The sequence below is a fragment of the Rhododendron vialii genome, chromosome 12a (genome assembly GCF_030253575.1).
Source record: "Rhododendron vialii isolate Sample 1 chromosome 12a, ASM3025357v1".
In the NCBI taxonomy this organism is placed as follows: Eukaryota; Viridiplantae; Streptophyta; class Magnoliopsida; order Ericales; family Ericaceae; genus Rhododendron; species Rhododendron vialii.
The window spans coordinates 21,633,352-21,655,052 of NC_080568.1; the positions used below are offsets into that span (position 1 = coordinate 21,633,352).

A 21,701-nucleotide genomic window follows, 5' to 3' on the forward strand; every position below is an offset into this window, starting at 1 on the left:
TATTAAGAATAAGATATAGAGTTCGTTTGGATTGTAATACTTTATCTGCGTCGAGCATGAAACCTTCATTACATAATTTTTCGGAACAACTCTTGATTCCGCACTCAATTTTCTCTCTACATTTGCACTCTAAATTCTCACTTTCGCAAATTTTAGTAGTTTAGAATGCCTTTGAATTATGCTTTTACGCTCACGCACGTGTATTATGTGGCTTAAGCATGATTCAAGGTTAGAAACGCAACAGAGTCAAAAAGGTCCACCAAAGAAATAAATGTTGCCAAAAAAGAAATCTGAAGCCTCAAAGAAATCCCTTATCCGTGAATGGTTGGTTGGCCATAAATTTAGGCTTGTGGCCTCTTTGAATTTTCACAAGAACAAGTGGAGACAAATCATTCGACAAGTTCAAGTATAATGAAAAATGAATGGATTTCATGCATATGTACATATCTATAACTATAGATATATAAGAAAAAGTAAACAAGCCCTTCCCAACCAAATTTCACATGCACAACCACCACCATAACACGTTAACATCAGCCAAACAATCAGGAAAATCCAAAGCTTTTGAAGCTTAAGATAGAAACAATGTGTTTTTCCCACAAGCGGAAACATTTCCGCTTGTGAACTTTGACATTAATGTGTTTTCGGTTTCCCTCAATGAGTTTATTGTTTCATTGGTAACATAAAATAAACCAAAGACAAGTAAAGAAAGCAGAGAAAAGAGAAAATTCAAAACAGAAAAAAAAACATTTGTCAGCCAGTCCTAGTTTCTAATCCTCAGTACATCATAATAACTTGAGACCAAGAACTGATTTAGTCTAGATCTGAAAACCTATTGCCAAACACCATATATTTAGAGTACTGCTATGGCCATTTATTACACAACTGTTCCCAATTAACTCCTTGTCTAGATGAATTCTTTTCTTATGGTCAAATTCCAATTTCACTGTCTTATTTTCTTAAGAAAAAGTGAACATTTGTCTTGATCAATGTCACATAGCTCACCAATGGAACTTTATAGACTAGTTTCTTATGGCAATATCTTGCCTAATTTGTGGGAATTGATAATGGTTTTGTCACCTATGTCACCGACAGTATGCTAAGTTCATCAAAGATCAGAAAAGTATCCAAAGGTTGTGTCAGGTAAATATGCTGAATTCATCAAAGATCAGAAACGCATATAAATCAAAGACAAAGCCACATGAAATTAGGTTTATACTTTACGCCCTGATGATAGGTTAGCTGTTGTTTGTAATGTAATCTATGAAACAGGCTTTTCAACAAGGTAATTAAGTGGGTATCCAACTAATGCCATTGGCTTAGCTTAACAACAAAGATAAAGCAACTTGGAAAACAAACAGGCGAAAAGTCTTCTGGAAACCACAATAGATAGAAAAGAAAATACTCCATTGCTGTATTCTGAATCCATGATTAAGTAATGGATAAAAACATCAAAAATGACAAAGGAAAAGAGAAGGAAATGAAAATAAGTAACTCTTAAAAGGGAATGTACCTGGAGGAGATAAGTCACGAAAAGTGCCAGAAAAAAGTGTGGGTACAGCATTTACAAAACTTTGAAAGGATAGTGGCAACTGCAAGAATATCCAGTTGCAAAGGAACAAAACAACGGAATCGGGAAACTAAGTTGAGACCTTAACATAATAACATTGTTCTATGTTTCATCGCGAAGATCAAATATGTTTTTCTTCAAATAGGTCGTGACAAACAGTAAGAATTGTATCCCTAACTTCAAGCGTCTCATTTATGTGTTAACAAGAGGGCATGAAAATTTCAAGCTATATGCACGAATCCTAATCACAAGAATTTTGCACAAAACGAGGGCTTATAAGGTCATTCAAAGTCTTCTTCCAAAATGCGTAAATCCTACTCATTGATGGCGATCACAAAGCAAAGCTCACAATACAAAGCAAGCAAGTGGGGGGACTTGACTTTATAATACAGTATGATGAATGTGAAAAAGATAGAGATACCTTTAGATACTATGTATTACAAACAGTGGGGCCCATGTCCTCTGGGTACTCTATGAGAAATGGAAGGGTTCTCTTCATTCAAGTGGTGCAGAACACACTGAACGTGAAATATATGTACACCCAAGGTCTGTTTATTTATATAAAGTTATGTATCCATGAAAACGGGTAAACAAAGGCTTGGAAGTTCAAGGGGGGACCAAAAAAACAAAAGGGCTTGGAAGGTATGTATCTTAAATATTCACTGTTCACCAAATAAGGCCCCGTTATAGCATACCTTTATTTTCTAAAAGTTTTTTTTTTTCAATTTTCAAACTCAAATATAATGAAAATAAAAAATAATTTTTTAATTTTTTTGCACCGTATAAAATATCTCAATGAGACCTATAAAAAAAAATCCATATCTGTAAGAAAATTATTTGCGTAAATACATGATTTTTGAGTTTGAAATTACCTTCTTTTTCAAAAAATACTTTTTTCACAATGTGGAACACCCCCTAAATTGTTTTTTGATCTCATAATTGTTGGATAATCATAATATAGTGTGCTCAATTTCTCATGGAAGCTAATTAATAATCGTGACATCAGGTGTCTACCCATTGGAGATAAATATTTTCTTTTCTTGTTGAAGATTTTCATCAATGTATATGCAGCCCCTTTTACGTACTTGGAAAAACAAAAGAAGGGGGAAGGGGGGGTACGTATCTTAAATATTCACTGTTCACCAAATAAATTGTTTTTTGACCTCATAATTGTTGGATAATCATAATATAGTGTGCTCAATTTCTCGTGGAAGCTAATTAATAATCGTGACATCAGGTGTCTACCCATTGAAGATAAATATTTTCTTGTTGAAGATTTTCATCAACATATTTGTAGCCGAGAAGTGCTAGCCGTACCGACCAATTTCAAACCGAAATCGTACCGACGGCCGCTCCGGGCTGTCTCCGGCCACCGGACGGCCGATCCGAGCCGTTCAAAAATTCTAAAAAAAAAAACCGAGGGGCCCTACGCGAGAATAAACGGCATCCGATATGTGTAGGGTGGTTAGATCGAGTACCCTAGTTTTCGCGTATACATATATACACGAGTATACACGAAAAATAGGGTACTCGATCTAACCACTCTACATACATCGGATGCCGTTTATTCCCGCGTAAGGCCACTCGGTTTTTTTTTTTAGAATTTTTGAACGGCTCGGATCGGCCGTCCGGTGGCCGGAGACAGCCCGAAACGGCCGTCGGTACGGTTTCGGTTTGAAATTGGTCGGTACGGCTAGGATTTCTGTTTGTAGCCCCTTTTACGAACTGGGTTTACTTAAAGATTTCCCCCCTAACTAAGCAGAACTATGTCGCCCCTTTTACGAACTAGGTTTACTTAAAGATTTCCCCCCAACTAAGCAGAACTATGTCTCAAAACTCGAGAGAGAGAGAGAGAGAGAGAGAGAGAGAGAGAGAGAGAGAGAGAGAGATCTTGCAAGTAAAGGGATGGATTAGAGAGGTCAAAGTCCTCCAGATAATCTTGTAAGGTGACGAAAAGGAAATATGGTTAAGCATTTCTGTATCAAAAGCAACAGATAGCATCATACAGATGCACGGCTGCAAATAGTCACAGCTTAAACAAATTGTAAAATCACGACTTGAAGACATGAAAAATACCCCAATCACCAAGATACTCCTTGTTATCCTTTATTGGAAGCTAAATAGTACTCTTTTTGCGCTTCATTTTCATTTTGTTGTTTCAGACTTAATGATGATTCTTATGATTCTTTAGCCAATTAGGTATATTATTGATTGGTTGGACAGTAGCAGTTTCTGTATATCTAAGAAGCAACTTGTGGGGCAGATAGAAGTTTCTCGCCTAATCCAGCTGAATTTTCTGGAAAACATCAATTCCGAAAACCATATCAGAACCCTAATAATTCAAAATCTTTCTCAGTTATTTGGAATGTTGCTTATTACCATCAAGAGCTGTTCTTATCACAGTAATATATATGCTCGCTCACGTGAATCTCTTTACACTTGACCTGAAATATTAGAAAACAAGAGGGAGAACTTCCACTAAATTAGACCTATATGAGAAAGCCAAAGAAAGGACGTGAGACATACCAACATCCTTTCTTTTTTCTTGAAAGCGGCAGATTTCCCCCTTAGAAAGGAGGGGGATGTAGAAAGGAGGGGGATGTACACCCGTTACATGAAATACTTTCACCTGTAAGACCTATCAGTGCTATTACAAAAGTACTATCACGAAGTAATAAATGTGGGTGTGTTTGAGTTATTCTCGTTGTTAAAGCCAAGTCATACAAAAGACGAAAAGATAGAGCTTTCGAATAAAATTCTAATCCCAGTTCAAAAAAGGACCCAAAACATGAATCGAAAGTTAATCTAATCCGATACGTCTAAACTAAAATCGTTCAATCCATGAAGGTATGTTACATATGTAAAGATGGATTCACATAGGTAGTTGAACTTGTTCTTAAACAGCTAGACAATTCTTACCTAATAGGTCATCAAAAAGTTCTGAAAAGGCTGAGGGTTCGCGAGTTGAATTCGTTTCTGTCACAGTCGTTATTGTATACTTTGCTCTGTTTGTTTTGTTCTACTCCTGTCAGAAGATGTTCACGACATTTTGGAATGAGCAAGTGGATGAATCTCAAGCAATTAAACAGTGCCATGTGGAAGAAATGGGGCCCCCTACTGAGCAAAAAAAGATCCCAACTAAGAATCACAAAAAAGGAGGGAAATCATTATTAAAAGCGAAAAGGACAGGGCAGAAGAGAATGAAACATAAATGCCTTGAGTTATTAGACACTCTTTTGCATATGGTTGCACAGTTGCAGGAATTTTGCTGTGCCCTTCCTATTTATCTCCTAACCATAATTGTTTCTTTTGAACTTCCAAGATTCTTAGAAACCCTCCCTATTGTCCCTCTCTCTCAGTACACTGAAGATGATGGAACGTAATTTCAGAAGCCTAACGTTTATGCTATTCATTTTCTGCCTAATTTGGTCATCTCACATGCACAGTTGCAATGCAAGAAGAGGCAAGCATTGGAGGCAAAGAAGAGGTTCCTCAGCTTCTTTGTACAATAAGAACAGGATGAGTCATGGCAGTAGTCACCACCAGAGCGATGTTGATAAAATGATATCTCCACCGCCTCCAAAACGTAAAATTCTACCGCCTCGAAAAGCACCACCGTTGCCTCCATATTCTAGTAGGCTACCACATCCTCAAGCTCTTAAAACACCACCACTTCCATCTCCAAATGCACCACCACCTCGTCCATATCCGAATAAGCCTCCATCTCCTAATGTACCACCTCCACCGCCGCCTCCATCTCCAAATGCACCACCACCACCGCCATTTCCAAGTACACCACCACCTCCTCCATATCCATATACACCACAACCACCACCCCCTCCATCACCAAATACACCACCGATTCCTCCATATCCAAATACACCACTACCACCAGCACCTCCCCCATCTCTAAATGCACCACCACCTCCTCCATCTTCGAATGCACCGCCCCCTCCTTCATATCCCAATACACCACCACGACCACCTCCATCTTCAAATGCACCAGCACCTCCTCCATATCCAAATGCACCCCCACCACCACCACCACCTCCATCTCCCAATGCACCGCCGCTGCCTCCGAATGCACCACCACCTCCTTCATATCCCAATACACAACCACTCCCACCTACACAACCACTCCCACCTCCACCTCCAAATGCACCTCCGCCTCCTTCATATCCCAATACACCACCACTACCACCTCCATCTTCAAATGCAACAGCACCTCCTCCATATCCAAATGCACCCTCACCAACACCTCCATCTCCCAATGCACCGCCGCATCCGCCATCTCCGAATGCACCACCGCCTCCTTCATATCCCAAGACACCACCACTACCACCTCCATCTCCAAATGCACCGCTGCCTCCTTCATATCCCTATACACCACCACTACCACCTCCATCTTCAAATGCACCGGCACCGGCACCTCCTCCATATCCAAATGCACCCCCACCTCCATATCCAAATGCACCACCGCCACCTCAATGCCGAAACGCACCACTGCCACCTCCATTTTTTAATACACCACTGCCTCCTCCATTTTTGAATGCACCACCACTTACATATACCAATACACCACCACGGCCGCTGCGTCCTCCATCTCCGAAACCAACATCGCCTCCTAAAGCACCACCTCAAAAAGCATCGCCTTCATCTATAAAATCAACACCCCCTCCGAAAGCACCGCCTCAAAAAGCACCGCCTCCATCTCCAAAAGCACCACCACCCCCGGTTCCTAAACCTTCTGCTGTGTTTGATGTACTAAAATTTGGCGCCAAGGGAGATGGAGCTAGCGATGACACAAAGGTACTTTTAGACTGGTTGGACTTAAATATCCAAATCTGCAAAGTTTTATAAATTTGGATTTCTGCTAAACTCTTGACCCCCTACAACTAAAGCACTCCCTACACACTCCCTCCGTCCCAAATTCTTTGTCCGGTCCGCAAAACGGAGAGTTCAAAATAATACAATTTTTGCAATAAAAAATCAAAAAATTTTCAACAATTTACTAGATATCAATGAGTGTTTTTAATTTGTGAAAAAAGTTTGAATTTTTTCTTGTAAAAATTGCATTATTTTTAACACTCCGTTTTGCAGACCGGACAAAGAATTTGGGACGGAGGGAGTATCATTTCTAATCTCATCCACAATTTATTGCCCTTTTTCTGAGAAGCAGAACTGTATGTTGCCCCAGGTCATTAAAAGGGCAGAGTGCTCTTATTTTCTAACTATCTTATAAGAAGAGATTAGAAAACTACAAAATCACTCATTTTATTCACAATTCACTCAGGGCTGCTGTATAGCTACCGAACAAACCTAACGCATGTAAAATACTGTTGCATAATACTCCCTCCGTCCCATAACGTTTGTCCAGTCCGCAAAACGATGACGTAAAAATAATACAATTTTTGTAAGAAAAATTTAAAAAAATTTCAACAATTCACTAGATATCAATGAGTTCTTTTAATTTATGAAAAAAGTTTGATCTTTTTCTTGAAAAATTGCATTATTTTTTAGTCCTCATTTTACAGATCGGACAAACATTTTGGGACAGAGGTAGTACAACAAAACAAAACAAAAGCACACTGTTAGTTAAGGGAATGACAAAAGAATGCCCACAGTTCTGCTTACTGACAACAGAAATCAGGTGAGGCACTAAAATAATAATCTGCAGTGTGGTCAAAATTTCCAACAATTTCTTTCCAAAAAAAAATTGTAATTTACCAAATCGTGAACTTGGGAAGGGCACGGAACAGGTAAGGGACAGGGAATCTTTGCTCTGCATAGTTCTGTACAAGTATATAACAAGGACATGATCATAAATGAAGTCATAACATAGTAAATGCAGATGATAACATTACTGAGACGGTCAATTATATGGTGCAACACAGGCATTTCAATCTGCGTGGGCAGCTGCGTGCAAAATGGAGGCGTCCACAATCACAGTCCCATCAAAATTCACCTTCCTTGTGGGACCCATTTCATTCGCTGGTCCTAACTGCCAACCAAACATTGTCTTCCAGGTGACTCATACTAGCTAGTAATATTACTGTCCAAATCCTCAATAGCGTACACATACAAATGTAAGATTTAGGTTAATACCAGTTACCCTATGCTTCCCTTGCATCCCATTTTCCCAGTGCCATTCTACATCACCCATGGTCCAGGATTTTTGGACGGTGAGATCAAGTGTTTCACATTGATAAAAGGGAAATTTAATGTCAATTTAGTACAAGGCTTTGGGACAATTTGTGAGGTCAAAGGTGTGAAATATCGATAAAACCTACTATAAGAGATTTTTTGCCCTGATAACCATGCAAATCAAACTAAATATTTTTTTCCCAGCTTGATGGTACTATAATCGCTCCAACGAGCTCCAAACCTTGGGGTTCAGGACTCCTTCAGTGGCTTGAATTTACAAAGCTAAAAGGAATCACAGTTCAAGGATCAGGCACCATTGATGGAAGGGGCTCAGTCTGGTGGAAAGAGTCCCCATATGCTGCCCCCACAGACGAAGAATCAAGACTCCTTGTCCCATTAAACAACAGGGTCGAAGAAAACCCACCAGTAATTATTACCTCCTCCCTGTCGTTTCTTTATCTGCCTCTAGTTTCTGCAATAACTATGCCTCACAACTTTTGGGCAGATAAGCAGTTCACTTGGTTTGAAAATGCCAACCACTAAGCCAACAGTAAGGACCACTTCCAGAACCCAAAACTACATTTCTCTTACATGCAACCCTTATTACAGGATATCTGTAACTTTGGTTTCACAGGCATTTAGGTTCTACGGGAGTTCTAATGTGATAGTCAAAGGCATAACAATTCAAAACAGTCCCCTCTGCCACCTCAAGTTTGACAACTGCATAGGAGTTTCAGTATTCAATATGAGCATATCTTCTCCTGGAGATAGCCCCAATACTGATGGCATCCACTTGCAGAATTCCCAGAATGTCTTAATCCGCAATACTAATCTTGCCTGCGGTAATTTTCTTTGTACAAGGGTGCTTTTTCTACATTGCTTGTTAATATCAACAGTAAAGTGTACACCTAGTCCCTGTTTGTTGACCAGACAAATATTGAAGGAATTTACAATCCGGTAGAATAAGTAATGTCATCAGACCAATAGTGAAGGATTAACGACACTCTCTCTATGGTGTAGAATAGATTGTGTTTTAATGGATATGTTATCCGATGGTTAATTAATCCTGTTCACAAAAGCGTTCCAATCAAGCACAAGATGAGTCTGCTTGGATTTAAGGGCCGACCCAGAGCTGTAACCCAGACAAACAAATGGAAGCCCGGTAAGAATTTAATGATAACACTGATGTAACGGATAAGAGAACACATACAATTGGACCATTCTATAACGTGCCACAAACTTATGATTCTAGTAACCTATACCAAGCACCTCATGGAAGTCCAGCAACTAATATTTGACACAGTTGTAACAAGTGGTGTCTTATGTTATCCTCTTAACTATGCGTCATACATGAACCATTAAAAAAAGTCCACCATGATTAGGCTTAAACCCATAAATCCCAGAGACAGGACGACGTTTCTCTTTTGTCATACGCACGCAACTTTGTTTTCAGTAGGACAAAAAAGAGTAACTTATATTTTTCTCCCTTTACACTCTAAACAAAAGGTCCATGCATCAAGCAAATGGTACACTAAGATCTCAAGTTCTAATGCTTTGTGCAGGCGATGACTGTGTTTCTATACAAACTGGATGCTCAAATGTCTACATACACGATGTTAACTGTGGCCCTGGACATGGAATCAGCATTGGAGGGCTAGGAAAGGATAAAACCAAGGCTTGCGTGTCAAACATTACTGTTCGAAATATCAATATGCATAACACAATGACTGGTGTCAGGATAAAGACATGGCAGGTAAGGAACTCTGCAGTACATCCAGTTCAAAATTAAGTCGAAATAATATAACATGCATTTGGTTGGGTAAATAAAACAACTGAGTCATCACAGATTGTGGAACCACAAAACTAGCAATTAGTTTATATATATATATATATATGTATACACACACACACCACGGATCCAGTGAGGGATCCCTTACCGGTCTACCGTGCGGACCTCCCCTTTCCCGATCGAATTGCGACGATCCGAGCCGCTCAATGTGTTCAGAACGTGATTTTAAGGGTACCAGCGAGAAATCAGCAAAAAAAATGATCGGGAAGGGCTTGATCCGAGCATTTTTTGCTCGGAAATCAGTAAAAACTGCTCGGATCAAGCCCTTCCCAATCATTTTTTTTGCTGATTTCTCACGAGTACCCTTAAAATCACGTTCTGATCACTTTGAGCGGCTCAGATCGTCGCAATTCAATCGGGAAAGGGGAGTCCCGTGTGGGATCCCTTAAGGGAACCGGACTATATATATATATGACTAAAAATGCTAAACAGACTCACTGGAAGCAAGTTTGAAGTCATGATTGAGTCTTCAAATTTTAAGGGAGATTAGACTTGTCAGACTGGTTTTGAGTCAATGGGATGGGCTCCATATTTCATAATTACACCAACAAAAATATTCAGAACAACTATAGCAAACGGTATTCAAAAGGTTGAATATCATGTGAATTCGTCCAAAACAGCCAATTTGGTAAGAAATTGAAACTTTGACATTCTTTAATCTTCACTCGTGCTGATGTACTTATGCAGGGTGGGTCAGGGTCTGTGCAAGGAGTATTGTTCTCAAACATTCAAGTTTCTGAAGTCGAAATCCCAATCGTAATTGACCAATACTACTGCGACAGCAGAAAATGCAAGAACCAAACATCTGCAGTGGCTCTATCAGATATCACATACGAAAAGATAAGTGGAACGTACAAGGTACAACCGGCATACCTTGCCTGTAGTGACAGCATCCCGTGTGTGGATGTCATTCTCTCTGACATAGACCTCAGCCAACTTCAAGAAAAGTATCACATGGATGATGCCTTCTGTTGGAAGACTTTGGGAGAGTTAAAAGGTCCGGTAGAGCCTCCCATTGGCTGTATACAGGATGGCGAGCAATCACGAAACTGGAATAAAAAGGATCAATATTCATGTCAAGCATAGCCTAGGTATATTCTGGTGTATTCACGTGTGTGGTCGGTGTGATTTCCTGACCCCTTTCACACCATCATGTAGCAAGGTAATTACGAATACTTAGTATAGACCTATTAGTTGTAGGGATTCTACTAGGACCATATTGGTTCCCATTGTGTGAACATACAATATTCTTGGTAGATAAGAGCATGATAGTAGGAAAATTGCAACCTTATCTGCTTAGATTTAACTGTCCATGTCACATGCACACACCCACACGCACAGGTTCTAACAAAGTAAATCTCCAATTCCAAACAGGCCAAACTTTCAATCAGTGAGCAAATGACAAGTCGCTGGACATTAGAAGACTGAGTTAATGACAAGCAGATGAGTTTTCGATCCAAAACATATGGATGGGCAAGCATCATCAGGATTTTAATAGAATTTTCATGGGAGAGGTTATTGTTGTTATTTGTATGAATTTAGTGTACACAGTTCTGGCAAAGTAAATACGGAAAAACAAATTCAAGCAATAACAAGACTACAAAAGGCATGCATTGACACTACAACATTGATGCCAAATAACTTAATATGCAAGAAGGGGACAAACCAGATAAAGTAATTACCAGTGAAGGTTCACACAGATGGAAATAGACAAGGATGTTAACTCCTGGGATGGGAATACTGGTGCACAGAAACAGTAGGCAAGATAAATGAAAGTTAATTCATTCATCATGAGAAGGAAACATCAAATTCAGCATTTTTTTTTTCGATCCATCTGGATATTTCTCCCTACCAGTCCCCAAGGCTGTGCAGAGATAACTGGAGCCTCCACCCTCAGAGTAATTCTGCTGTTTACACCAAAAAAAAAAATTATTACTCCAGCTCATTGCAATTAATTAGATATGTATCTCTCTCGACCAGCATAATCATGATTTACCCCTTGAATGAGCAGCTGGAGAGGTGGAAGCCAGCAAGATAACTATGTAGTAAAAGAACTCCATACAACAAAAATACTTGTCAAAATAAAAGAAGAGGGGAAGGAGGTGCTTGCGACCTAAGTGTGCGTCATAGAATAGGCTGCCCCAAGCGTAGGGCTAGGTCGGTTGTAGCATGATAACTCAGAAGTCCGAGGTCGAATCCGCAGGGAGGTCACTGTAGTTAGGCAGGAGGCTAGTCTTACGTAGGGTTTCAGCGTTTAGGATGGCCAACCTTTGGTTTTGATTTGGGTGTATTTCTCTTTCTACCTCCTAATTTGATTGAAAATGCACTTTGAATGATAAATATAAAGAAGGCAAGGTCTAGGGGTTTAATCTACCCATAACTTAGGCCGTTTAATGCTTCTCGTAGATAACTCAACTGAGAATCGAGGATAATCGCTCTCACTCGGAAAGAAACTCTTTAAGCAATCGAACACCTAGAGTGCCATGGTTCCAACTTCCAAGCATTGTGTGTGCCAAGAAATTTGTCTACACACAATCAAAGAAGTTAACAACTCAAAGTTTAGAACACAAATTAGGGTTTTCTATCCATTCACAAACCAACAATGAGCATACAATGTGAGAGAAGCCATTAAAACACCTAAGTCATGGGGTAGAAATCACCTCATGACCAAACCTATGGGCCTACTCCTCCATGGAAGAAGAATGGAGGAGGATAGAGAAAGCAAAACATGGAGATAAACTTAAATAAAAGCCAGATCTATATTAATAAAGAGAGTACTTACAACATTAATGAAGGAAACAACCTCCAAAACCTAGAAGTCAATGCTCTATTGAAGAGAGATTGAGAGCTAGGGAGGGGAGGAAAGTAGAGAGAGAAGGAGAAATGAAGGATATGAAGGATAACCTAAAAATTTGGGGTTCACTAGTATTTATACCCCCTAAAAACGTGATACAAAAGTCCAAAATGCTCCTAAGGCAAAACAAGATCGGGCACAAAATCTGCAGAATTTTCCCAGGTGCTACCGGTACCAAGATTTATGCGGTACCGGAAGCAAAGCCCTTTGATCTTCACATCTAATGACTGGCTACCGGTACCAAGCTTTATGCGGTATCAGCAGCAAAACTGCTTGCTGAGCCTTCCGATCACTTGGTACCGTTAATCGATACCACCTGGGCAGTTTCTTGCTCTTTCTGTGCTTCTTCTTCCCTTGCCATTGACGTCCTGAGCACTCTCCAATGCTTCTTTTCATGACTCTTGGGACTCGATGGCAGAGTGCCACATGGCCTTAGGTACTTAGATACACTTGGGAGCTATCCACGGCGTCCAAACGCACCTTATTCCTATGATTTACCTGTAACTCCAAAAGAACACACCTCGCGCAAAATCAATCGGATTAAGCATATTTAACCATGTGTGTGACAAAAACGAGAGGGATAAGCCCCATTATTTACAACATTGAGGGCTTATCAGGAGGAGAGCCCAATCCTTTCACTGATGGAAACAATACCACTTCTTGTACTTGCATCCAATTAAACAGGTTTTCTATTCTTGTAGTGGCCAAACTCTGCTGATAACTAGCACACGGTAGTCAGTTCCCATAAAATTTATGAATATCTCCTGCAAACCCTACCGGTTTACCATACCAAACCTCAAATCAACGTCAAGCAATTATGCAGTCCATCATGGTACTTAGCATTTTTCACTGCTAAACTGCCTGGCTTAACGTAACCTTCTACTGCTGAAACGGAAAATAACACAAAATGAATACTTGTTACACAAGAACGAAGAATATGGAAAGCTTTATTCCTAATTGGCATTCATGAATGGTCACTATCTACTCCATTCAAACTAGTCATGTAAACCTCATATGATGAGGCTCCTGCAGATTGCAAGTGGAACTCCTTTTCTGTGGGTGTACAGAATACCATTATGTGCACAACCCATTTATTTCTCAAAGTTTCCTTGTTATAAACCAACGAAGTCAAGAAAACTTAACAGGAAATAAGGACAAAACTGTACAATTTATATCAAGCTAAACAAATCATAGACTTACCAAATGCTCGAAAGTCAACGGTGTAGAGCCTCGGTCAAGGTGACCCTATTAAATAGAACATTCGGGACATCAAAGCCGATGCGATGGTAATCTCGTCCTTCTTGGCCGAAGATAATGGAGGTTTCAATCCGACGGATTAACCGTGATTGGAAAGTAAACTGAGGCCTCGACAGAGATGATGGATGGGAACTCCTACTCTGACTATAGTTGCCATCTCTAAGCGGGATTTTCAGTCATCTATCCCTTTTCTTTCCCTAGCGAGTGAAAATTGTCCTTGCCTTTGACCATGATAATAGCACGTCCTCCAGCTTCAATTGTGACATTGGTAAGGTTTGTGATTCCAATTGAGATACAAAAAATCGTGGGGAGAAAGGCGAGTGGAGATCCCGTATAACGTATGCTAATTAGGAAACCTAAGAAGAAACATAAGAAGAAGTATTGAAAAGTGACGCTGAACTCCCTGGAGCAAAACCTGAAGCTGGTACAGCCTGCTTTTCTACGTAAATAAAAGTTGACCTAAGTTGCATATCAATGTTGAAGTGCATAGTTGAAAACCACCAGAAACAAATGACATGAAATACCACACTGGCATCTTGAATGCAAACTGTAATTGGCATATTGCTTAGGTAAGGAGTTCTGACTAACCTCTTCTGTTCATACAGCCTCCTGAAATGCAGAGATAAGAACAAAAACCAAAACCCACCTGAATTCCAGCCTAAGAGAAAATCACTATTTCTGACTTGCTTTCGACAGCCTCTGCCACAGAATCTTTAGTCCCAACTCCCACCCATCCTTCACATTTTATCTTCAACCACCCATAACTTACTGCTGGATAAATTATTGCATCCTTTAGCACACAAGACTTGATAGACATGGTAACACCTTCATTGGCTACCAAAGGATAATTGAGCTGGCCTTGATTCTTTTCTCATTGACCTACCCCCATATAGGGCCACAACCACTACACTAGGGCATGAACTTCCTATGTAAACATGTCGCTCCAGTTTTGCAGGGAGAATGGCATCAATATTCTGAAAAAGCTCTTAATTGTTACATTTGGTCCACTATTTTCCTGCAGTGTCTTATATTATTTCCAAACACGGAAGAATATCGATATTGTCCTGTCAATGACAAACCATCTTATATAACATAAGCAACCCATCAATCACAAACCTTTACTGACCTGGCTCTTCAATCGACGATCTACTGCTCCCTCTTGGTTGCAGATGCCCGTGTTTTGATTCAACCTCTTTTTTGGCTTCGGCCAAACACTTCTTCTCACTGGTCATGCTTTCCCGCCCTTATGGTAAAGCTAACCTACCTCTAAGAGTCATTCACCGTCCCTCGCTGGGAACTGCTCACTACGCTACCTATCTTTATTCATTAAGACTGCGCTTTCCTAGCTTATCTTATAGCTCTCAAACAAGAAGATGCTAGTCCTTATGCCATTAAGGATCTGTTACAACATCGGCTAGGATAAAAGACAAATGCCCTATAAGCGCTTAAGCCGTGATTATTTGCCCCCGTATACAAGATTCTAAGTGACCACCCATACCCACAAGCAACATACCTGCGTTAGCAATAGTACAACTACCTCAAGCAAGTGCCCTTTCACACTCAAACTGCCGGTACTCATAATAGGCAGCTATGTTACATGGATCCTTAATTTTGGCTCAAGTACCCATGTCGATCTGTCCGACACCCGTATCCTTTTGGACACTCGGATCCTCTAACTGTCAAGATACTTACAGAAAAGGACTATCAAATCAGCTAGAAAAGCGATATTTCAAGTATTTCACATAGACAAGAAATAAGGAAATAGCAAAAACATAATTTTGTTTAAACCTTTCTTGTTTAACTACATTTGTAAACATAGTTTACGGAACATAATCTGAGAAAATTATGCAATATATAATACAATAAAGAGTTCAGGACGTATCCTCATACCCGTACCCGAGTTGGGGACACATATCCACGTATCCTAAGATTTAAGTTTAGGAAGGTCCGACTCTAGAACTTGCACCCGCACCCGATACTCGCACCCGAGTCCATGTAACATAGACAGGCAGGGCTCAAATTTAGCCACCTCACAAGACTCCCATGTGAATCCAACTAAAGCGCATTCAGAAAAAGCAATAGTCTCTCACGCATAGCCTCAAGGGCGTAGAATTAAGCTGATTACCATCAGGAAACGGGAACAACTGTAACCCTCGTGGAAAAAGAAGTACAAAAGTTTGAAAATGTTTTGTTACCATTAGGAAAGTAAGAGAAAAGAAGGAAAAGTTCAAAAAAATCCCCTTCTCTTGTTTGGTTAGAGGGAGAAAAGAAGAGAAAATGGCAAAATAGGGTTCTAAGCACAGTGAAATTTTCCCCTTCTATTCCTCACATTTTCCTTCTTAATTATTTCTCCTTCTCTTCCCTCACTTTCCACAAGTTCCAAACAGAGCTGGCAGCTTCCAAAAAGACTTTCTCTATATCCTTTCTTTTTCATCAACACATTTTGTCTATACTCTGAACAATAGAAAAGCATCCAGACTTTGTAAATTCAGCTGAAATCAACCAATTGATATAACTCACTACACCCTTCCTCAATGTTGAAACCAGAACAGCATTAATTAAGAGGAAGAACTCAAGAGTTGACGAACCATCACTTTTTGTAACCATCAATCTGTCAAATCACCTAACTTCCACAATCCTAGAGTGTTCAAAAGAGAGTCATATTACTCCCAGGGAGACAATGGAGTAACCGTTCATAGGCAAATTAAGGTGTTTAACCATTTTTGTGACCTATGTAGAAGAGCTAATTCAAAGTTCATACGCAATAGAAAAGAAAAAAAAAGAATCCTAAATTGAAGAGCAAACATGCTTAATGGAAGAAACGATACTCATTCTCCTAACCAAATAAGGAAAAGATCAACAACAAAGATAACAATGATACGACTATTCATTTATCTAGTAAACAAATACAAACTCTTTCAGATTTTCGGTCCCTATATATCACTTCCCCCCGCCGCCGCTCTAACAGCAACCGTCTCCGTGATCGTGGCCGTGGCCTTGGTCTTTGTCGGGGCTACGAAAGTCGTCGTCTTCGCTGTCGTCGTCGTCGAAGGGCTTGTCTTTGTGGAATATGCAGCATTTCTTGGAGCTCTTCTTCTGGAGGAACTCGTTGTCGACGGTGCCTTCCTTCCAGGTCACCTTCTTCTTCTTGTTCTTCTTCTTGAGTTCCATGGTTAGGATTTCCCGCGGCTGGGAAGAGGAAGGGGACGGAGAGGAGTGATCTAGGGTTAGGGTTGTGGTGGTGGTGGTGGGGAGGGCGGAAGGTCCCAATTGACTTGTGATGGTGGTCGTTGATCCCGCCATGGATCTGCGATTCTCCATTTTTGCCAGGGGAACAGAAGTTGCGCATTCTAGGAGATACGTACATATATGTATTTCTCAAATAAAAAAAAAAAAAAAGAGATACATAGCACCGTTAGAGATACATATATTTATTTCTCAAATAAATAAAAAAAGACTTTCTGTTTGTTTATGGCGGCCGCTGTTCGCAATTCATCACACTTTCATTCTCTCGGAAATACTTCTTCCAAAATTTTGGACCGCTCGTCGTCCGTATATTTTCGTCATTAGTGTTTTTTGTCAAATTTTTTATTTATTTTTAACTTTTTGGATATATATATATATATATATAACGTATTTTTATTTTAAAAGTAAAAAAAATTAGTAAAGACGAAAAATATGTAAACCTATAAAAAAATTATTTTAAAAATAAATCTCAAAATTACAAACCAAACACAGTGATTATTTTTCCCACGCAGCACTACCCCTTTTTACCATATTCCATATTTTATACCGGAGTCACAAATATTTTGTCCCGTGGATCGAACGGGAACAACGCTAATGATAGAAAAGGAACTCGAGGTGTGTGCTATCTCTTTGAAACAACATGCGTATTAGGCCAATCCGAGCTGTCCATGCTCGACAATAAAGCTGTCCACGGTCCGGATTGGATCAGATTGATATGAATCCAATCTTAATCCGCGACTCACGGTTTTTTAAAAATACAATATATGTCCAATCCAAAAGTTCTGCATTTCGGTTTCAATCCAATCCGTAAGTTTGATTCCGATTTTATGCATGAATTACATTTTTAAACACTAAATTACAAATCCAACCAAAAAAGTCAAATTATTGCAACACACAAAACAAAGCATTACAAATTTACAATACAGAAATGCTAGGGACAAAAAAAATTTACCCCAAAACTACCCCGAAAAGATCAACTAGTGATTGAGATTCACTTTGATGTGTGTGATACAAACATCAAAGTGATTCTCAACCATTAATTGCTGTTTTCGGGATACTTTCGGAATAAATTTTTTTTGTACCTAGCATTCGGGAGACTAAAATGGGAACGGAGCATGTATATAGTATATGCGGCGTGAGATTCTTTCCCTAGGAATGAAACACAATTTTGGAGAGATGCCTCTCCCGACCCCACCCTCCCTCTTCCAAATATACCTCCAGCCAATCCAATTCTATTTTCTCCTTTATTTACTTAATAATATTTATATCTTTTTTCTCTTTTATTTATTACATATTATTTAAATATTCTAATTTATAATCCGGTTGAATCGGAGCAAAGATCTAGTTTTTTTTATCATTTTATCCTCAATGGCCATAATAAATTTTTGGCTCTAAGGCTTTTCAACTAGCATCTTAAGAGAGTCCTAAAACTAAATAAAGAGTCTTAGGGTGCTCGTTGAAAGGCTTTAGAGTCGAAAATTCATTACGAACATGTAGGATAAAATGATCAAAAAAATAAGATTTTCGCACCGATTCAAACGGATTAAAAATTGGAATACTTTTTTTTTTTTACATAGTTTATATATTAAAAATATAGTTAAGAAATTAAGTGTTTTAATTTTCAATATGTTTAAACCGGTGCAAAGATCTTATTTTCTAGTCATTTTATCTTAAATGGTCATAATGAATTTTTAGCTCTTAGGCCTTTCAATGGGCACTTATTTTGATTCTACAACTTTCGATATATTATTTTCGTCTCATGAGCATTATGTTCAAACTCATGTCAAATAAAAAGAAGATTTGCAAACCCAATATCTATTCAAAAAAATCATATTAACATAAACATTCATCTAATACTTCAAACAAAAAATTGGGTTTCCATCTTCTAATCCTATCATGTTCATTAACAAGATTAATTAAACCCACTTTTGTGAAAGTAGTTGATAAAAATTTTCTTTTTTTCCCTCCACCACATTTCGTTTGGATCCCTTCATATTAGAAGTGTTCGCTTAAATGAAAAAGTATTATTAGTTCGTCTTTCTAAGAGGAATTGAAAATTTTAAAATTATGATTGGAAATCAAAAATTTTTGAAAAAACACAAATTATAGCAAAGAAGACAGTTTAACAAACACGAAAGATTTGCAAATAGGAAATTGATAATGCCAAAACAATTATAGATGAGCAAAACAATGTATTTTCTCCCAAACTAAAAAAGATAAGTAGGGAGTGATTTTCTCCCGAGCCGTTCTACTAGCATTAAAATCAATTTTCTCTATCACACACACTTCTTTTTGGCATGCAAAAGTTACCAGTCAATCTTCTTGGGCATGGAGGAGTATTGTATGGGCTCGGGAATTAATTGACAAGGGTTGGAGGTGGCAAGTTCATTCTGGAAACGAGATTCGTGTGTGGGAAGATCCTTGGCTCCCAAGATATACGAATTGCAAAATTGACAAGCACACGCTGAGGAGGAATGATATAGAGAAAGTGGCTGACTTGATCGATCCTAGCACTAAAACTTGTAAGGTTGCCTTGGTTCGTGAGGTTTTTAGTAAAGAGGATGCCGACCATATTCTCTCTATTCCGATAAGCTATTCAAATCGTCGGGACCGCAAGATTTGGCACCCATCACCAAATGGTTCTTTCTCTGTCAAGTCGGCTTACCGACTTGCTAGGGAGGGGACTGATATTTGTGGGAACATTCACATGGGTCAAACGAGCTCATCCAGTGTCCTTCCTACTGTTTGGAAGAAGTTGTGGGGACTACAAATCCATCCGAAGGTAAAATTATTTATGTGGAAATGTCTTAATAACGCGGTGGCAACAAATGTGGCTCTAGTTGCGCGCAAATTCAGATTCAACCCAGTATGCTCTCGTTGTGGCAAGGCGGAGGAATCTATCTCGCATGTTTTGTTTCGGTGTGAGGTTGATTCATTCTCCGTTTCGTTTAAGACCTGAAGAGCTTCTTGATTGCAGAAACATGACAGATTGGTGGGATTGTATTCAAGAACGTATCAATCAAAGTCATATGCCTCCTTTCTCATTAGGTATGGCTCTCCTTTATTGTTGGTGGATTTGGCGAGCTAGAAATGATTTTATTTTTAATGGTAAATGTTGGGCTACGGAAGCAGTTAGTGGTAAAGTGCAAGGAGATTTCTTTGAGTTTCAGGATGCTAACTCTAAGGTTCTATCACCTTTGTCGAGATCTACTCGTAATGGGACCTTAGTGTGGCAGCGTCCTGGGATGAATGTAACCAAGATTAATGTGGATGGTGCTGTCTCTAGGAGTTCGAATTCTATTGGTACAGGAGCAATAGCTCGAGGTAATGATGGCAAGGTCCTTGGTATCTTCTTGAGTATTCACACTGGTATTACTTCATCAAGAATTGCTGAGGCCATGGCTATTCGAGATGGTTTGAAGCTAGGGATTGATCTTAATCTTTCTAAAGTGGTTATTGAATCGGATGCGGAGGCGATAGTGAGGAAATGTTCTACTTCTCTAGATCCACCTATTGATATAGCGGCTATTATTTTTGATTGTTTAGCTCTGAAAGAATTATTTTCTTCCTGTGAGTTTGGTTTTGTTAAACGTGATTGTAATCGGGCTACACATTGTTGTGCTCAAAAGGCTCTTTTGAATGGATGGTCCGGTATGTGGACTTCCATTTTGCCCCCATGGGGTTTCCAACTGTCTGATGTTTAGGCTTTTATGCCTTTCAGATTAATAACACTTCTCTCCTTTTGTCAAAAAAATAAATTAATTAAAAAGTAGGGAGTGACTTTTTTTCACCTTTATTCAAATTTTTTTGCATTTGTTAGTTTTGCGTCAAATTTTGTGACTTATTGGTTCGTCTCGACGAGAGTAACAAAAAAATTATAATTTTTTTATCGGAACCCAATTTTTTTTTGAAAAAGAGAAAAAAATAAGTCAAAGAGATGTCTTTTTGACTTATTTCTGTCTTTTTAAAAAAAAATATGAGTTTCGATCAAATATTTTTACTTTTTCGGTTCCTCTCATGGAGATGAACCAGTAAGTCAAAAAAGTGTGACGCAAAACTTCCAAATGCGAAAAAAAAAATTTGAATTAAGATGAAAAAAAATCACTCCCTACTTTTTAATTCAAACCTACCCGAAGTGTGTGTGATAGAGAGAATTGATTTTAATACTAGTAGAATGGCTCGGGTGTGAGATGATTTGTGTTTTCACGAAAAATGAAGAGAGAGACAATTTCTGGTTTAGCCAAGTTTTGTTTTTGGAGAAGTCACTGAAGGTGAATATATAGCTCATATTGAACCCACTCTTAACCCATTTAAACTCATGTAAATATGGGTTCATATGGGTTGAACCCATATAAACCCATTATACAATATGGTCGAATTGGGTTGGATTATAAGTAGACGGATTTGGGCGGTTCAAAAATATAGGTTGGGATTGCCACCTCTAGTTATAATTAAAGATAGAAAAATTCTATGTACCCCGAAAGAGTACCCAGAAATGACCCCGAATTTGAAAATCAATGGTCCTGCAATCAGGACCATTGATTTTCAAATTCGGGGTCATTTCTGGGTACTCTTTCGGGGTACCTAGCACTCCTCTTAAAGATAAGAAGGTAAGAAGAAAAAAATCTGAAGAAGTTGTTATAAATGAAGATAAAAAAATGAGAAGAAAATCTGAATGAGTGGTTATAATTGAAAATAAAAAAGAAAAATTATTATTTTAAACATAAAAGATAAAATAAATAAAATATTAGTTTAAAGAGGAGGGGGGTGTGGGGTTGACG

General features: G+C 38.9%; 3 protein-coding genes across 3 annotated transcripts; 2 read left to right on the forward strand and 1 right to left on the reverse strand.

Moving 5' to 3' along the window:
* The first annotated feature begins 4,694 nt into the window (after positions 1-4,694).
* Positions 4,695-11,686, forward strand: LOC131310962 (uncharacterized). The gene is made up of 7 exons (XM_058338242.1): positions 4,695-6,379; positions 7,465-7,596; positions 7,919-8,140; positions 8,220-8,264; positions 8,349-8,556; positions 9,277-9,467; positions 10,251-11,686. Exons 1-7 carry the CDS (start codon positions 4,940-4,942, stop codon positions 10,647-10,649), a joined length of 2,637 nt encoding a protein of 878 aa, XP_058194225.1. The 5' UTR covers positions 4,695-4,939; the 3' UTR covers positions 10,650-11,686.
* Positions 11,687-16,483: 4,797 nt separating this feature from the next.
* Positions 16,484-17,071, reverse strand: LOC131310961 (protein phosphatase 1 regulatory subunit INH3). The gene has a single exon (XM_058338241.1). The coding sequence runs from the start codon at positions 16,993-16,995 to the stop codon at positions 16,636-16,638; it is 360 nt and encodes a 119-aa protein (XP_058194224.1). The 5' UTR covers positions 16,996-17,071; the 3' UTR covers positions 16,484-16,635.
* Positions 17,072-19,098: 2,027 nt separating this feature from the next.
* Positions 19,099-20,624, forward strand: LOC131309561 (uncharacterized). Its single transcript, XM_058336177.1, has 3 exons — positions 19,099-19,112; positions 19,234-19,702; positions 19,761-20,624. The coding sequence occupies exons 1-3, from the start codon at positions 19,099-19,101 to the stop codon at positions 20,622-20,624; spliced, it is 1,347 nt and encodes a 448-aa protein (XP_058192160.1).
* Positions 20,625-21,701: the final 1,077 nt, after the last annotated feature.